The 17,270-nt window shown below is 40.8% G+C and overlaps 1 protein-coding gene across 2 annotated transcripts in view; it reads right to left on the bottom strand.

The window, feature by feature from the left end:
* The window catches only part of srcin1a (SRC kinase signaling inhibitor 1a), an 82,164-nt gene that overhangs the window by 6,806 nt on the left and 58,088 nt on the right, over positions 1-17,270 (bottom strand). The window contains exons 13-22 of one of the 2 annotated variants that reach the window (XM_088091227.1): positions 16,336-16,466; positions 15,857-16,004; positions 13,913-14,219; positions 13,528-13,789; positions 13,049-13,188; positions 12,741-12,886; positions 10,552-10,645; positions 9,402-10,334; positions 6,651-6,788; positions 1,408-1,452 (exon numbers count right to left, since the gene is read on the bottom strand). In XM_088091227.1, the coding sequence (XP_087947353.1) occupies positions 1,408-1,452; positions 6,651-6,788; positions 9,402-10,334; positions 10,552-10,645; positions 12,741-12,886; positions 13,049-13,188; positions 13,528-13,789; positions 13,913-14,219; positions 15,857-16,004; positions 16,336-16,466 (2,344 nt within the window). Of the gene's footprint in view, positions 1-1,407; positions 1,453-6,650; positions 6,789-9,401; positions 10,335-10,551; positions 10,646-12,733; positions 12,887-13,048; positions 13,189-13,527; positions 13,790-13,912; positions 14,220-15,856; positions 16,005-16,335; positions 16,467-17,270 lie in introns of both variants that reach the window. The other variant, XM_088091226.1, reaches the window with a different exon arrangement.

Here is a 17,270-nt window from a genome sequence, read left to right on the forward strand (position 1 = left end):
CCGCCAGAAGTAATAAGAGGCCAAATGGGAAATGGAAATAGGGTTTTGCGGCGTGAAAGTGATTCACATTGTCATGCCCTCCTTGATCTGTGCCAAAGCAAACGGGTAGAAATTGTGGCTTTGAACTGTCTGTTCTTATCCAGCGTATTGATTCGAAGGATCCTCATGCCCTGAATGCTCTAATACCTCTGAGTAAAGCTTTAGTGAGCAGGCGGCCCGGGCTCAGCGGCGCAGAGCTCCATCAGAGAGGCTCTGTTAATTTTAACACCCACAATTAACACGCACACAGATAACATCAGAGCCTGAACCCACAAGAACCTGATGCTCTGCAAAAAACTTGAGCATTAAAGCTGCAGTTGGTAACTTTTATAAAAAAACACTTGTCATATTTGCTGAAACTCACTACATTCACAAAGATGTACATGAGATGGATTATCTGTGGAAAAAAAATCATATTCATCTGCCTCCTGGTATTGCTTTCACTTACATTTGTGCAAATGTACAAAAACAATCAATCAGTGCTGAGGAGTTTCTAACACAACTGTCAGTGAAGCCAGTCACTGCTTGTCAACTACAGTCAAACTATCAGTCCAGGCAGCGATGGTCAAATATGAATTGAGATTCTGTTACTGCATAGCATAATTCTTCCCAAACGTGTAGTAGTGTGTACTATTTAGCTGTAGATTAGAAAGTTGGAATATGTGTGGATGGAGTGAAAATTATTTTCATAAAAGCTTCCCACTGTAGCTTTAATGCTTCTTTTTTTTTTTTTTGGTCCAATGATAAAATATATTTGGACCACATTATTAGCATGTAACAAGAGTATAACCCCTGAAATCTAATCAGCCATGCCAGGTGCTAAAGCTGAAGCTGTTATCCCAAAATACCAAATTATCATTAGCTGAATGACACAATATTCATTCAGCCAGCAAATTTAATCTTGAAAAAAAAAAAACTAACTTGAAGTTGGCGATGTTAAATGCAGAACCCTCATAAAACCAAAAAGTGGTGCCAGTGCATCTTGTTTTAGCTGATTACAGATGGTACGCAGTGATGTCTTAAAATGTTTAACTGTCCCTCCAGCTGGCTTTCATGACATGTTAATGTGCACCAGCTGCCTTTTATCTGAACTGGTGGGAAATGTCATTGTGAGGATGATGCTACTGATGCTAAAGGTATTTACATATTTACATCCATTTACATCTTAGCTGGTGGGTTGAACCACAGAGAGACTCTGAGGTGGTGTGCTCATTCCTTGAGCTCAAAATGTCCTAGAAATGTCAGTAATCATTTGGCCAGAGGAAACAAAAGAGAAAACACCGTTGGGAACTGGAAGTAGGGTAAGAATTTGGGGTCACATATAGGGAGTTACATCCAGGAAAGATTTAAGAGAAGAGACACTTTTACCTTCATCTTTGGGCCAAGCAGAGAGGTCACCCACGGTGGGCATGTCTGATTGTCAGAACAACAATATCAGTCAAAAACGTGATCAGCAAGTGTGAGTTTGAGGGAAAAATGAGGGAGAGGGGAATCACTGCGGTGGCTTATTTTATCATTTTTAAGCTACTGCTCAATAATAAGACAGAGTATGTGAATCCTAGAAAAACAGATCCTGATGACTGTTTTGACACTTTCTGCGCAAATATATTCGTCAAAAATAAACTGTTTACTTTTTTAGAAGCTGAAGAGAAGTAGAGTGCTTATATTTTTTTAGCTGCCGTAATTAGGGTTTCTCTTCAAAAAGATCACGGACGCAATGTCACTGATGGGTTAAAAAAAACAGTAGGTGAAGTGAACATAGAGATTGCAGAAGTTCTTAATTAGCTCTTAAAGGCTGTATGCATATGAGCCAGCCGGCTTGATAATTTGATGAGATGAGCTGCAGATAATCAGTGCTTTTTCCAGGCATAGTCCGTGCTCAGCTGTTTCATTATACTGAATTTTAAATGTTTTAGTAGACAGATTTTGCTCCATGCTTCTGTAAGCTAAATTGTCAGGATCTGTGCTGTTTTCTTGGTTTAACATTAAAGGCATCAGCAATCTGACCGAGAGGAGCTGTTTCAAAAGCAACAGCTTGTGGAAACCAACAACACAGCAATAGATTCAGAGTATCGTGCTTCATTAAGGTTTGAATACAGTGCTAAAATATTTGTGTTGGTTTTCAACCCAGTTCAGACTACAGTACTGTACATGGCACTGCATGATTAACATGAAGTTCACACTTCCATTTCATTGAACCCCAAAGTATTCAATAATAAATAAAAGAAGACATTATAAAAGAATCATGATAATATATGTGAAATATTTAAATAAGCCTAGAATTTCTTTAATAATTCCACAAATAATTAAAACTCAACTCATTATTATGTCATAATTTATTGTCATAATATCAGAATTTTTTGTAGCATTGTCATTTTTATTTCATTAGTCATTTACATGTTAAGATGTCCTTTTTCAGCCCCCTCCCCCACATACAAGTATTTCAAGTCAATTATCTATTTTCACATGACAAGCGATCTCCTTTCAGGTGCCATTACGGTTCAGTTTATAATAGCATGAAATATAGCATTACATAAATACCACTTTTCATGACAGTGGTGTTATCACCACCCTCTCACTCTTCAGCCAATCACAGGGATTCAGCATTGATATAGTTGCTGCCCAAGCCAACAGCAAATAACTGGCTTAAACTGGCGGCAGTTGTTGAGCTTGCTGTAGGGATTGCATTTAACAACAGCAAAACTACATCAAAACATCTGTTTACAAACTCTCACATAATTGAAAATGTCCTTTCCGACTGGAAACTGCACTAAAAGTTAAACTTAATTAATTTTTACAACTTTTTAAAAAAATGATGTAATTTACACAATTTATTAATGTGCTTATTTATTTCACAATCATTCTTTGTTTTTAAATATTGAACACTGTGGGGCACAATACACGTTTAGATTTTGTATTTGTTAATATAGCAGTAATGAGACTAGTACAGTATCACCATGTTGGTTGGCAGTTGTATACTTAAGAGTCCTCCATTTTCCTACCCAATGGCCTGATTGTGCTTGTTTCTGTACAACAAAAAAACCCCAAACTTCTACCTACTAGTGCACTAAGGGACTACTTGACCTCTCAACTACTCACTGCACCTCATACTTCAAAATGCCACAAAACGCAGTTATTGTGAAAGCTGCCACAGCTGACAGTTTATTCTCTCAGTAAAAGTCAGCTGGGTCTTCTGTTTCTTTTTGTTATTCGTCATGCAGTTGTGGTATGTTGCCACCCTAAACGGCTTGGCACCGACTTCCCACGCTGACAATTAGCTTTGAGGGCCCACTGTCCCTCTGAGGATAGTGCTTTCACACATACAGCCTCTTTTCACAATGGCTGTTTTGAACAGTTTGTGGACAAAGAGAGTGTGCCGTGTGTGAGTGTCATGATGAAATAATGGCACTAATTTTGTTTTCATTAGACAAGCGTAGGAATCTACTCAGCTTCCAAATCGCAGAGAACGAGACAGACTGGTGGGGGACAGAGGAAAAAAGGAGAAACGGGCAGCATGCATAAATTGCAGAGTGCAGAGAGCAGAAGAAGGAAAGAGACATAGAGAAGAGGAAACGTGAAAGACTTAATGGTGGGGAAAGAGAGCTGTCCTCTTCATATTGAATAATCCGTGATTGCCAGCGACTCAAGGGGCGATTATTATATGGCACTGCAGAGATTCCTACCAATCTACTCTCAGTCTGAGGCAACCAAAGCTTCATTACGTCCCCATCTCTCCAATCTTTCCCTCTCTGCCTAAGACAGTCACTTCTCTGCAATCTTCAAGACTAAATTTGTATCTGAATGCGCTGTCAAATTCTGTGGGGTGTGGAGGTTTAGGTTCACTTCACTGCTCCTGTTATTTTTCAAATTACATTGACATTAAGCTTTTTTCCCCCTGTGCACAGGAGAGGTGCGAAAATCTTCTCTTGGCTTTACTGGACTGACATGCTTCAACAGTTCAATTTCCTCGCCTCCTGAGGCCATCAAGTATCCTTATGTCCAGTTCTTTACCTTATTTTATAACACAGAAATGCTGGCAAATTAAAACCAGGAAAAAAAGTTGTTGAGTCAGCCATAAGGCAAATGTATAACCACATATGGGCTTCAGCAGAGAGTTTGCAGTTTTTCTGAATTAAATTGAAGGCATTTTACATTTTTTATGCCTTCAGGTAACATTTAAATATAATAGGCTCCAGGCTTCAATTATATATCTTTGTAGGTCTGTGTGACCAGGCTGATTTCTCAGTCAAAACAAACAGGCAATTATACATTGTTTGAGACCAACTGAACAAGTTTCAGGACTTAGACAGATCTATTTTGGTAATACATAATACATAAAGGCGTTTTATAACTTTTTTAATTGGTTCAGATACTATAATTAAAGATAGCTCAAGACCTTCAGACATAAAACCACAGTTTGGATAATTGAAGTGCTAATCCTCCGCCACTATCACCTGTCTGGCACTCATCTCTCTGCGGGACAAAAAGCCTGCAGAGGATACTTTGATCTGTTTTGACAAACTTGTGATAATGAGACTGCCACAGCGATATGACTTTGCCATCAAAGAACTTATGATCATTAGCTTAACTGGATATAAATTCAATTAATCATCGCCACAGTGTTTCAAAAACAAAAAAAAGATATATTAAATAATACACATTATGTGAAATGTAAGCATAAATGTGGAGCACAATGGGGACATGCAGCAGTTCTGTGGGGCTAAAAGAGGGCTGAGCGGAGGTGTAGAGTGAGAGTAAAGGCCATTTTATGCTTGATCTGGTGGGAAAAATACAGAAGGGCTGCATGGCTATTCTGGAGACTCTGACCTCCTTCACACTTTGCATTAAAATGTATTTTGGGCGACTGGATTGCAATGGGATAGTACTTGACCTCATGAAAATAGTACAAGTTGGTACAAGCTGAAATGCATCAAAAATGCACTGAGGACAGATTGTGATCCGATCAGCAAACTACCTCTAGAGGGTCAGGGACACATTGTGACCACACTGAACTAGGGTTGCAGTGGTATACCAGTATAATTGTTGACTGGGGTATGAACAATGACAGTTATCATACCATGTTCATTGAAAAAAAATGCAACTGGATGGAGAATGTGCACAGACAGGTGCAAAGATATAGGCACACAGTTTCAGCAGTCTCCCTCACCTGACACTGAAGCTGCAGGGCACACTGAGGTCTCTCTCTCTATCATCTGATGCTACCACTAATGCGGTGTCTGTTTCATAATGTATTCCTGTCAGTCACTGTCTTTAAAATCAGGTCAGCTTATTTCATCCTCATCAACCTCACTGTTTCTTTGTACATCTCCCCAACTGTCTCTGACACATATTAAAAAATATCTTTGGTGGTCCAAAATCTTCTTTGTTATATTTGTTTTACTTTTATACCAATATTGTCTCCAGATGCAGACAGTATCATGATGTGCAATCTATGTAACTGTGATTTTTTAAAAATGAAAACATGTTATTTTAATTCTTATAGCTGTTGACAGGCGGGGACAGGCCCTGATTAAAATGCATGGTTCTTTGAGCTGGACAGAGCCATCAGATCGGATCTCTGTGTTAACATTGGAGACATACAATGTAAGCAGGTAAAATTATATCTAGATCAAAGTCTGCATAAAATAATGGATGTAGCTACCATGATATCACCCAGCGGCTTGTGGACTGCCTTTCTGAAGCTTCAAGTTTCAAAATTTCAGCTCTTGCAATCTTGACCTTTTGGAGCCTAAAATGACCATATTTTGACGAGAGGGTGGAGTTGTGAAGGAGTGAGGGATGGATCTGACTCAAAGACTGTAGCAATGCCTCGCAGACAGCCTCTCACTCAAGTGGCCCCTCCTTAAAAATGCATATCGTTGAGCCATGGATGGATGCATTATATAAAAATTCATCCCTCGTACTGGTTATCATGAATGTTGAATTTAGCTATAGAGACCAAAACAGCTTTTTTTCTATAAGGCTGTGAACATGCTGTAAACATGGCATTTTAGCATGGGGGTATACAGGGATTTTCTGTGTTTTGGAGCCAGCCTTAAGTGGTCATTCAGTGAATTGCAGTTTTTGGTGCTTTCACATTGGCGTCAGGTTTTAGCCTCAGAGGTTGCTGTTTGATCTAGATCCAACTCGGACACATACATACATTTTAATGCAAGGTGTGAAGAGGCTCTCTGTCAGCTTGCAGAGGTTCAGACATTCTTGCTGGAGATGTCTGAAGGTAACACCACCTTTATAACAAATCATGTTTCTATATCAAGAACAAGGTCATCAAATTTGCCTGTATGTGAAAAACTACCATCTTATTTGATTTTTAGCAGGAACAGATCATTACCTTTCTTTGCCCCAGTTTCAGACAGAGGGCATAGTAAAAATTCAATGTCTTTTTTTATAATGATGATCATCTTCACTTTTATGATTTTTATACCCCTTGTCTGTGCAAGACTTTTTTTTAATTCCTGAAAAACGGTTATGGTTTTGGCTGCCACCCGCAAAAGGCAAGCAATACTGTGGGCGCCTGAAAAATACCATACAGTTCTTCTGTACAGACAGCCAGCTCAAGCATGCATTTGGCCTCAATATAAAGATATTACCTGTTGCTGGCCCTGGCTCTTCAGAAAGTCCTCTCTTCTGCTACTTTTAGTCTTATCTGTGCTGTTCTGCTGCAGGTGCTTCAGTTTGGAGGCAGCAGAGGAGTGGAGGACCTTACCAATGCTTGAACTGTTCCCTCCCTGAAAGGAGAAGAGAGGACAGATGTGTTCATCAGACCTTGGATAAACAGTACATGGTCATCCATTTCATTTCTCCTCTTCAGTGCCTTTAGTTTACGCATCACAATCACATCAGACACACATCATCTTTGTACAGAAGTTGATTCCAGCAAGCAAGTCTGTCTCCTGAGAGACCAACAAGGTTTTTAAGATCAGAGCTTGTAGCTGATATAACTGAACAATCCACTTCACAGAGTTTCACCATCTATCAGTTGAAAATGACAAAGACGAGAATATAGAAACGCAGCATTAGAACTGACATTGCGTAGCCCAGCCTCACTGCAGGATCCACGAGGCAGTGTGCTTAATGATCTTTCCTGCTGAGTTACTCTGTCGACTGCCTCTAATACGCACAAAAACAAATAGACACTCAGGCAAATTTCCATCCAACTGTGCCTCCTCTGCACACAGAGATATTAACTGAAGGGAAAACTAATAAAAGATTAACTGTAGTAGCGTCAAATAGCCAATCTCTCTACGCTACGTTAATTCAAGGCAAAGAAACCTGCCTTTCTTCCTTCTGAGCCCATTCTGCTCTTGGTGTGAAGCTGAACTTTGAAATTCAGACATAAAATATACACTATATTTAATGCTTTATTTAATGTGCTGATTAAAAACTAAACTGTAATGGGGTTTGAAAGGAGATCACTTGTCAGAGTGAATTTGGCGAGTGCGCGAGCAAACGTTGGACAAGAGTAGGAAGAAGGGTCATGTAAAAACGATGAACGTGGTTGAAGTTGGAGTGATGAAATAATGTGTGAAGACACTGTAATCCTCAGCCATGCCTATGGGAATGCTCCCTGGCTCAACATCACAGGGCTGAAACTCACCATGACAGTGCGACTGTCAGTGATCGCAGCCCTGCCCTGAGTGGGAGGCTACATTCAGAGCAACAGGGAATACTATGCGAGCTGTCAAGACACCTCACTGAAGTGGCAGCTGACACAGAAACGCAATAAGTCTTTTGATTATCACTAATCTTTTGTTGTGTTACGGTCAACTGGAGGTGAGGTGAAAGAAGGCTACTCGCAATCTCTCGTAATAGAGTTCAAAACGTGGTCATTAGATATTAGCAAGAAGGGTATTAGAAGTGATTTTTGTCTTCGTTATGAGAGATATTTCTGTCCTCATACAGGTCCCTGAGTAGAAGGATTGATAATAAAGTTGCTCACAGTTGTTTTTAACCTTTTTTAGCTTAATGGACGCTCAATATTTTTAAAGGGTAATCAGTATTTTACAACGTTTTTTCCCATGTTTTTGTGTCTAAGTAACTAATGGGATTGTTTTGTTTAAAAGGTCCAGTACTGAATGAGACTGCTGCAGTTGGCAACTGTGAAACAGGCTACGATGAAACCACTTGGAGCACACACAATCCCAATGTACCGCACGTCCACTTAAAAATGCTTGTTTTTGCCACAGACAGGTTCAGATCATCAGTGTATTTGACTAACAACATTATAAAAAAGGTCCTGAAATCACTATTACCAAAGCCACCAGACTCCATTTAATATATTGTAATTTTAGCATGTAAAAAGCCAGCAGGTTTTCACATCTAACTGGTTGAGTTAAAGGTTTATTTCAACCAAACTGAAGTTGGTAATTTTTTGAACAAGTGTTTTCATGGTACTGGAATTTCTAACTTTGATATTATACCTGGAAAATATAAATATTCAATGCCATTTTTGATAGCATGAGGAAAAAATGAAATATTGGGCATATAATTGTATTTTTTTATTAAAAGACTAAAAACAACGCTATGAAATGACAATTACTCTTTCTTTCTAGGTCACACAAATGCCCTAAGTGGTTAAATTGCAGCTGGTTTCACAGCTACCAGCTGCAGCCCTCTCATTTAATACTGGACCATTTTGAAAAAATGATGTTCCCATTACTAACTTAAGCACAAAAACAGACACAAAACTATAAATCATATTTCTGCCTGAAAGTATTGACCCAAATTGTAAATCTCTGTGTTCTAGAAACACAAATTCACAAAGTACCTTTAGATATGTGCAATAACAATGTCACAAAGTACATAAAATATGCCTTTAAGCTCATTTAAATACAGCACAACAGCATATGTACCTCAGCACATCATTATTTTGTTTAAGAATATTTCTAAGGGAACGAGAGTTGATTTCAAGCAGAGCAAAAGACAAGCAGACAGAGCTGACAAGAGTAGAAAAAAGAAGAGGAAATTTAAGATGTTTGTAGTATCTATGCATTTGTTTTTATTGCATGTTTACTGCGACAAAAGGAGAAATTGGCTAGAATTACAGACAGAAAACAGATGCCAGGACGGATCGATAAAGAAACAATTAACAGGTCTGAGCTCAAAAGAATGGCAGCTCCAGCACTAATAACAGAACAGACAAGTAAGGAAGAAGTCTGTTGTCTGTCCCCTATTACATATTTTCTATTTCAAATACAAGTAGATGATGATTAAGTCAGGGAGCAGACATCAGACACTTGAAAGTGAAGTCCCAACAGTCACTTAGAGAGAAGCAATGAAGACAGAAAATAGAGCACGCTGCTTCAGAGCAGGAATCTGCACAGCAGGTGTGAGCAATGAACCTGGATCGATGCTGGGCTGAAAGAGGCCGGCTTGGGTGGGACCGGTGGCTTCTTCGTCTCTGATGTCGGGCTGCCTGTCATCTGTACAGGTGTGCTTTTGTTGGTTGCCTCAGCGCAGAGCGGCTCTGAGGATGGATGGCCACTGATCTCTATCAAGGTGTTCTCCAGCTCACGAATTGTCTCCTCCAAGCTGTCCAGCCTCCTGTAGGTGCTGCTTTTGATATCTTCTCTCATTGTCCTCTGGCTCTCCTTGGATAGACTGTCCACAGAGCTAGCTGACCCACTGGACTCAAGAGTAACCTTTACTGATGTCTGCTGTACCTCAGGAATCTTAATTTCAGTGTTGTGCTGAAGTGTCAGCACTCTATCCCCTGTCTCTATCCCTCTTCTCAGAGCCTCCACCAGAGAGCTCTGCTGCCTCAAGTGGCGGGAGGATTTTATTCTGGGTTTGGGCACCGGCTTGGATGACTCCAAAAGGGAATGCAGCAGCCTGTAGACATCGCTGACTGTTTTTAACCCTCTGAAGAGTACTAGGAGAGGCCGGACACTCAGCTGGACCTCTGGGACTTCATTAGTCAGTGGTGTGATAATCAGAGTCTGCAGGGCTTCTCCTATATTCCTGTTGAGCTCCTGGACCTCAACAGGAGACACCACCCTCACCTCCAGCTCTGTCAACAACAGGGCAACCTCTTGTTTTAACTCCATATCTTTAAAAGAACACTGCTCTTGACCTCGCTGTGGAGGACTTCCAACTGGATCTCTTTCTTTTTTAATTTGAGTCTGGTGGACAGCGTGATGAGCAGTCCAATCTTGTGATGGACTCTCATCCACTGGGTCATTTCCTGAATCTCTGACAGGATCTTCTGAGGCAGTGGGTGAAGCTGGAAAATACTCTGTCAACACGATGTGGGGGACAGGAGACAAACGGCTTCCCTATAAATGAGGAAAGCACTTGAAGTGTAAATTTAAACACAATGAACTGGTCATGGCTTCAGCACAATCCAAAAACTTACTGCATGAGGTCACTGCATACTAAGACAACCAAAAGAAAGAAAAGAGTAAGTGATTTTATCAGCGTCTTTGCAATGTTTGTCTAGATAACTTCCTTTTAACGTAAGAATTAGTTCGTAAGAATGTGTGGGTTCCCTACTGTTGCATCTGATGTGCTGCTTGTGTATTTTGTCCCAAGTAGCTCCCTCTCAAGTCTAGAGAAGGCCCCGATTAGAAAGGGAGGGTTTTGCAACCTGCAAAATGTGAGGCACATTGCACCACATTGCCTTTTTTGTTTAAGCCTGCCTCAATCAGGCAGAGTACTTATTGCTGTTTTTTATTGTTATTAAGCTAGAACTGAATCACATTACTAAGCTTAATTGTAATTTTTCTGTGGAGTAAACTCACAGGTCCAAGTGTGTGGGAGGCTGTTCCCAAATAGTATGATGGATACAGGGAAGTGGAGATCTGTGTGGGTACATGAAACTCAAAGAAAGAGAAGAAATCCCATGGTGTACCACCGATTGTCGTCGGTTCAAGGCTTATTTGGGGAGGAGTCAGGGACAGTTCGACAATCTTCTGTCAGTAGTCAGGCCTAATTATGGATGGTAAAATGTCAGAAAATAGTTGAGGCTGCAATTTGTTCAGATGTGTCTTTCAGCTTGCCTTATGTTGAAAGTGAGCTGAAATTAGTTTAACACGAACCATGTATATTTCTCTGCTAACTCCTAATGCTACTGCAGAAGGCCTGCCTCTCAATTCATCTGATTGGACAATGTCAAGGTGCTTTTTTGCTCTGAAATGAAGTTTTTTCAGCTCTAGCATTTAAAGCACTTCAGCAAAAATACAAGGCACATAGAGTGGAAAAACTGAAGGCACTCAGCAACGCAAAAGTTGCTCACTCAAAAACCATTTCAAAAAGCCGCCTCAAGCTGCTAAAACACACTGTCTTATCGGGACCTAAGGCACAGCGGGACAGCACTTTTTACTACTGGTCACACATAAGAACTGGCTCTCACACAACACAACATCAACTTTAAAGCCACTGCAGAAAACACACAGAATGTCTCTCATGTGGTTGTGAAGCACTGATGCATTCATATAGTTTTTTTGTCCAAATTGCACCAAAACTTGATGTCTCCTGAGGCAAAATGCTGCGTTGTTATTGAACAACACTGGGTTTTTTTTAAATTTGGTGTAAAGTTAAACTTGCATCAATCAATAATTTCAATTTCACATTGAATCAAATTGCGAATGATATTCAGTCTCAAAGCTATCAACAATACAGACAGCTTAATTTCCAGAAAAAAAGTAAAAAAAACAAAAAACCTCTAAAACTTCCTGCCCATCAACAACTGATTGTGTGTGTGTATAAACGATCACACTATCAAACAATTCGATTCGGTTTATGGTGTTCATGCATGGTTATTCAATCTCTCCACAACAGTTTAAATCACATAATGCAATTCGAAAACTGCAAAATTGATTACGGACAGGCTTTTGTGGAAATGCGGCTTTGTTTTGGTGTATTCTGCACATTTGTGGTTGGGATTCTTTAAACACAGCATGTGCACACAATAATTTGTGAGCAGTAGTATCTGCTGAAGGGAGACTTTGCATTCACTCAGCTTGAAGAGACAGCAGGATGTGGCTGGAGGCTGAGCAGTGGCTGGTGGTTTCTGTGTGTGCTGGACAGGTGAAGAGGAAGAAAAGGTTTAAGAGGGCAGCAACACAGAGCACTCAGGGTCAGATAGCCAGAGTGTTACCTCAGTGCCCGGGGCCTCAGAGGACCACAGGTCCAGTCTGTAGGGGCCAACACTTTTCCTGCTGCGGGGGCTAACAGGCAGGGAGAGGGGAGGGGGAGGAGCAAGTCTGATTGGGGCTCTCTCAAACAGCTGGGGAGTGAAAAGGGAGGTTCAAAAGTGGTCATAAATTGCAGAATAAAAGCAAAACAGCCTCTGAGTGATGAAAAAATCATTTTTTGTTTAATCTGTGTTCGATCAAATTTTAGGCAGGCCATCTCAAACACAGTCCAAGCAGCCATCAGGTTCCATCTGTCTGGATGTGATCTGTGAGCCCTGGGTGATGATGTGTGTGACTGAACAGTATGTGATCTTTGGGCTCTCCCAGTGCCCCGGGGCAGGGGGACATATGGCACCTGCTGCTTGAACATGTGGTAATGATGGTGAGCATGTCTGCATGCGAGAATATGTGCGCGCGAAAGCCAGTAGCAGATTGTGGACGTAACATAAATAATAAAAAGAGCGCAGTTTTCCAAGTCATTGAACAACAGCCTATTGAGGGTATAATCAACATAATACACAGCCCATGTTTTAGTTTACCTCCAACTCAGCAGCAATTTTCTCCTCCTCTCCCTCCTCCTTGTCCCCGGACGCAAGTGTTGGGGGTGTAGACGCAGGACGGGGGTTTTCAGACACGGCCCTCCTCAGTTTTACATGAGGCTTCTGGCCTTCAGTCTCTTCAGATTCAGACTTCTACAAACGAAAATACAAAACTGGCTTTAACCGTGTCTGGAGCTTGCAGCCTCAACATTTTATTGACGAGCACAAGAATATTCCTTGTTTTAACTGCACAATCCTTACTGTCAATATTACTGTGTAGATATTAAAACTGTACACCCCTGAATTGTCTCTTACCTTTATACTTTTTCCAGGAATGAGGGGCTCTCCGCTGCGGCTGGTTATGCCTGGAGATGACGGGAAACTGCGTCTGGGTGGTGGAGGAGGAGGAGACTTGGAGGGCTTCTCTGTGCGATACCGTGGTACTGTTAGCTCATCTGGAAAAAGACGTAATTGGGGTATCTTGAGATAGGACTCACACAGTGACTATGGGGATTTTAGAACAACCAACGTGGCATTTGTGGGAAGTATATTATGTATATTATGGTATGTAAAACCTACATTACACGACATTAAATGCCATGTTAATATTTTCTTTCAGTTTAGGAAACACATATTCTTGAGGAAATCTGATGACCTGCAGGGTTTGTAAAACTATCTAAAAGCTAATTTGACAGAATTTAAAATGCACACTGGTTACCCTGAATACAAGGCTGTTTTTTATAGCTCTTAAAAATCTGACCATTTAAAGAGGCAAAGTTTTCCCTTAAGCTCACCAGAGCCACGCCTGGATCCTCCTTCTTTGCCAGACAGCTTGTGCTGGGGCTTGCTGGCGCGGTTCTCTGGGGTTCCTGCCCCACTTTGGGGGTTCAGGGAGGTTGGTGTGTTGGAGGAGGGCTTGATCTGCTTGGCAGCAAAGTCCAAATCTGGAATAGCCTTCATTAGCTCAGCCTGGGTCTCCTCCAGCAACCGGTTGATGTCCTGGGCACTGTACTGGGTCAGACTGGCACGCTTCTCCTCCCAGTCCCGCTCTGCTGCCTGTGAAGAGGAGAAACTGATCTAAACCCTTTTTAAACACAAAGCCAATGTGGTGTGACATGAATTGTAATGACACATGAGCGGTAAAAAACAGAGAAAAGAAAGGTGACAAATAAGTCTTACCAGTCGGACCTCCACGGACAAAGCTTTGTCAGCTAAAGCACGGCGTTCGAGCTCCTCCAGGGCTTTGCCCTTGTGGGGAACAGGAGGATGATTGTCCTTGTGAGGGCTGGACATGTTTCCGTGGCCACGGCTGAGGCTGGTGTGAGGGCTCCAATTTGACAGGCTGTTGCCTACCCCAAGGTCATTGATAGTGAGTGGCGGGCTGGTGGGGATGTCAAAGTCTGAAAACTTTCGCAACTCGTCGTTGTGCTTTGATGAAGGATTCGAGAAGTCCTCCTGCTTCTTCCACACCCCCTCATTGGCTTGTCTGGAAAGACATGGAAGATGAATTCATTAATTTACTCTTTGAGTTGTAACAGACAAAAACATGAATAATCCATGACTTGAAGTGAAAACTATTGTTGCTGAATGCCAAAAATCATAAAGAAACCTCGAAACACTGTGAAGGACGCAAACCTCTGCCAATACTGAATAATTCTTTTACCCACAAAGATGAAAGAAAAAAATTAATTTGATAAGCTCTTATGAGCAGTGAGGTTAATTAAACCAAAAAGGGAGGTGCTTTTTGGATACACGGCTGATTTGGAGATAGATGACAGAACGCTGAAGGGCAAATTTTTAAAAGTCCAAGTCCACACTCACCATAAATTAAAATGTATTTATACATATGGCTGGAAAGTGTTATCCATAAAGCCAAGTGGTCACGTCAATATTAGCTGCTTCAATGCACCCTTCAGGACACCTTTGTTGTACATACGTTATGATTTTAAATCATCTATCCATCCCCAGGTAATTTTAAGATCCTTGTTTTAAAACAAAAAGTTTAATGAACTCTCTGAACTGATGCAACAACAATATCTAATCCAAGGCCTGTCTGTCCACCACATTTTATGAAAATCCTTGACGTTCTGCTGACACACAAAGAAGAGTGAAAACATAATCTCCTTGGCAAAGGTACAAATGGAAAGCCTTCCTCAAAATTGATGACAAATGGCTCCATTTTTGTATTAGCTAATGTCGGACACATTTATCCCAAGAATTTATCCCACAAATGCATTTCCATCAGTATTTCTCATAGACTATAAAAATAACACTAACCAGTGGTTTATGGATTCCTGTTTTGAAGCCTTAAATTTGGCATTTTGACTATTTTGGATTTTTGGAGCCACAGGCGACAAGAAGTGACCATATTTTGATGAAAGGGTGGAGCTACCGCTAGCTGCTAGCCTGTTCAGCTCAGTGCACTCATGGTTAATTGTGCATTTATGGTTACAGGGTTTTTTAGTACAACCAAACACTGAACAAGAACTTTTAAGTGACCAAAATGTTTAGATGAACTTTCAAGAACTGAAATAGTGACAGGTATGGCCATGCTTATACTCTGTGAATCTGAGGTTATTGTTACAACCAATGTCGCTGCCATGGTAGCAACTTCAAAGATGGCATCCACCTGTCACTCAAAATGGCTGCGCCCGTAACTACACATAACTTTAAGCCTTAAAAATAAACGGGTGAGATTTTTTAAAATAAAACCCCCATAGCTTTGTCATAATTGTTGTTAATTAGCTGTAGAGACCATAACTGCTTTTTGTAATGGGCTGTAAACATGTTTATTTCTGCTCTAAAGTTGGCCATTTTAACATGGGGGTCTGTGACGATTGCATGGCTTCTGGAGCTAGCCTCAAGTGGCCATTAGAGGAACTGCAATTTTTGGCACTTCTGCTGTGGCTTAATATTTCAACCCTGGAGATTTCAGCTTGATATTTACAGGATAACTTAAAACTTTTCCATCTCCAAGCTAATGTAAAAACATTTTATAATTAAAAAAAAATATATACATTTTTATTAGCTACTTTTATTCAGCACTTATTGGGTCTGTTTGACTGACATATACAGCATAAAGGTACATTACATCTGTTGCTCTCAGTCAGACCAGGTTCATACTTGCGCATAGTGGCGAGGGTGTCAGTTATAGTCTTGCAGCGTTTTAACAGGGCATCAAGCCTGTGTGGCTCTTCTTTCAGGAACTTGACAGCCTCCACCTCCACCCTAAGCACCACCCGCATCTTACTCTGCAGACCTGGGAACTGATCTGCAGGAGAGAGGAGAAGAATAACACAGAAAGCCAACTTTAATCCCCCAAACAAATCAGTTCTACTTACCAAAGATGTTGAAAGCCTTTTGTGGTAATCCAAAAATAAAAAATAAACAATTTGAACTACCGTGAAATGGTCAGGGAGTTTATTAAAGCAATGAGCATTCTGAGACTGATTAAATGTTTGACAGACAAGCTGTGGGTGACTAAAGGATAATCAGTGCCTTAGTGAGTAATTAGTGCATGATAAACTGTCTGCCTGAGTAAAAGACTGTGTTTTCTGTTCTGGGGTTGTGCACAGAATGTGAAATTCGCCAGCGTGACTCACTTTTCAGCTCTGTGAGTGTCTCTCCCAGCTTTCTCAGAACAGTGGCCTTCTCCTCCAGCTCCTGCACTGTCACCAGCTTGTGGTTGACAGACGACTCCTTCTGGATCTCCTCCACTGACTTCTCCAGGTCGCTGAGATGGAACAGACAGAAGGCTGAACACCAGGGATTCCTCTGCTACACTTAAAACTGAATATTTATCTCAGATTGTTCTATTTGAGTTACAGTTAAAACTTCTGCCAATAAACTGTCTCTCAATCAACTGGCAGCAAGATCAGCAGCTCTGGACAGCTGAAGTGGAGGAGTGCGGACAAGTATTTAAAAGTTTCATGCAACGACTGATGTAAACAGGAGAATCTGTACAAACTTAAATGTGAGTTTGTGCTGCTCGAATACGGAGTGTGTGTCTAGCCAGACTCATGTCATATAAATCTGCCTTAAGTTATGTAATGAATAAAAGTTCCATGTATAATTAACGAAAATAAATTGGCCATTAGCCAGGCTGAAAAACCGACATTGATTAGCAGAGATCATCTAACAGTTCAGCCAATTAGCCTGCAATCAGAATGCCGCTCAGAGCGAGATTCAGGAACTCTTCTGACGCTCAGAGTGAGATCTAGGACTTATTACCGCTGAACATTTCAACATATGAGACAGAAGCAAGTTATCTGATTATTAAATCTCAAGGTACCTCTCTGCTCTGGTTTTGCAGTCACTTCAATTAGTTATTGGACCGTCTCATACCTCAGATCTTAATAAGCATCTTGCTCTACGCCGGGCTTAATTACAGTTACAATTTCATCCTATCACTGCTTCACCCTGTGAATCATCTAATTATAAAAACAGATATGAATTTTGTCACGTTCGAAGCCATCATGAAAGACGTGATAGGACTCATCTTAAACAAGATAACTATCAACTTGTACATTCATTACAT

Source organism: Plectropomus leopardus, chromosome 18 (assembly GCF_026936395.1).
Source record: "Plectropomus leopardus strain MGB_pleo_1.0 chromosome 18, ASM2693639v1, whole genome shotgun sequence".
NCBI lineage: Eukaryota > Metazoa > Chordata > Actinopteri > Perciformes > Serranidae > Plectropomus > Plectropomus leopardus.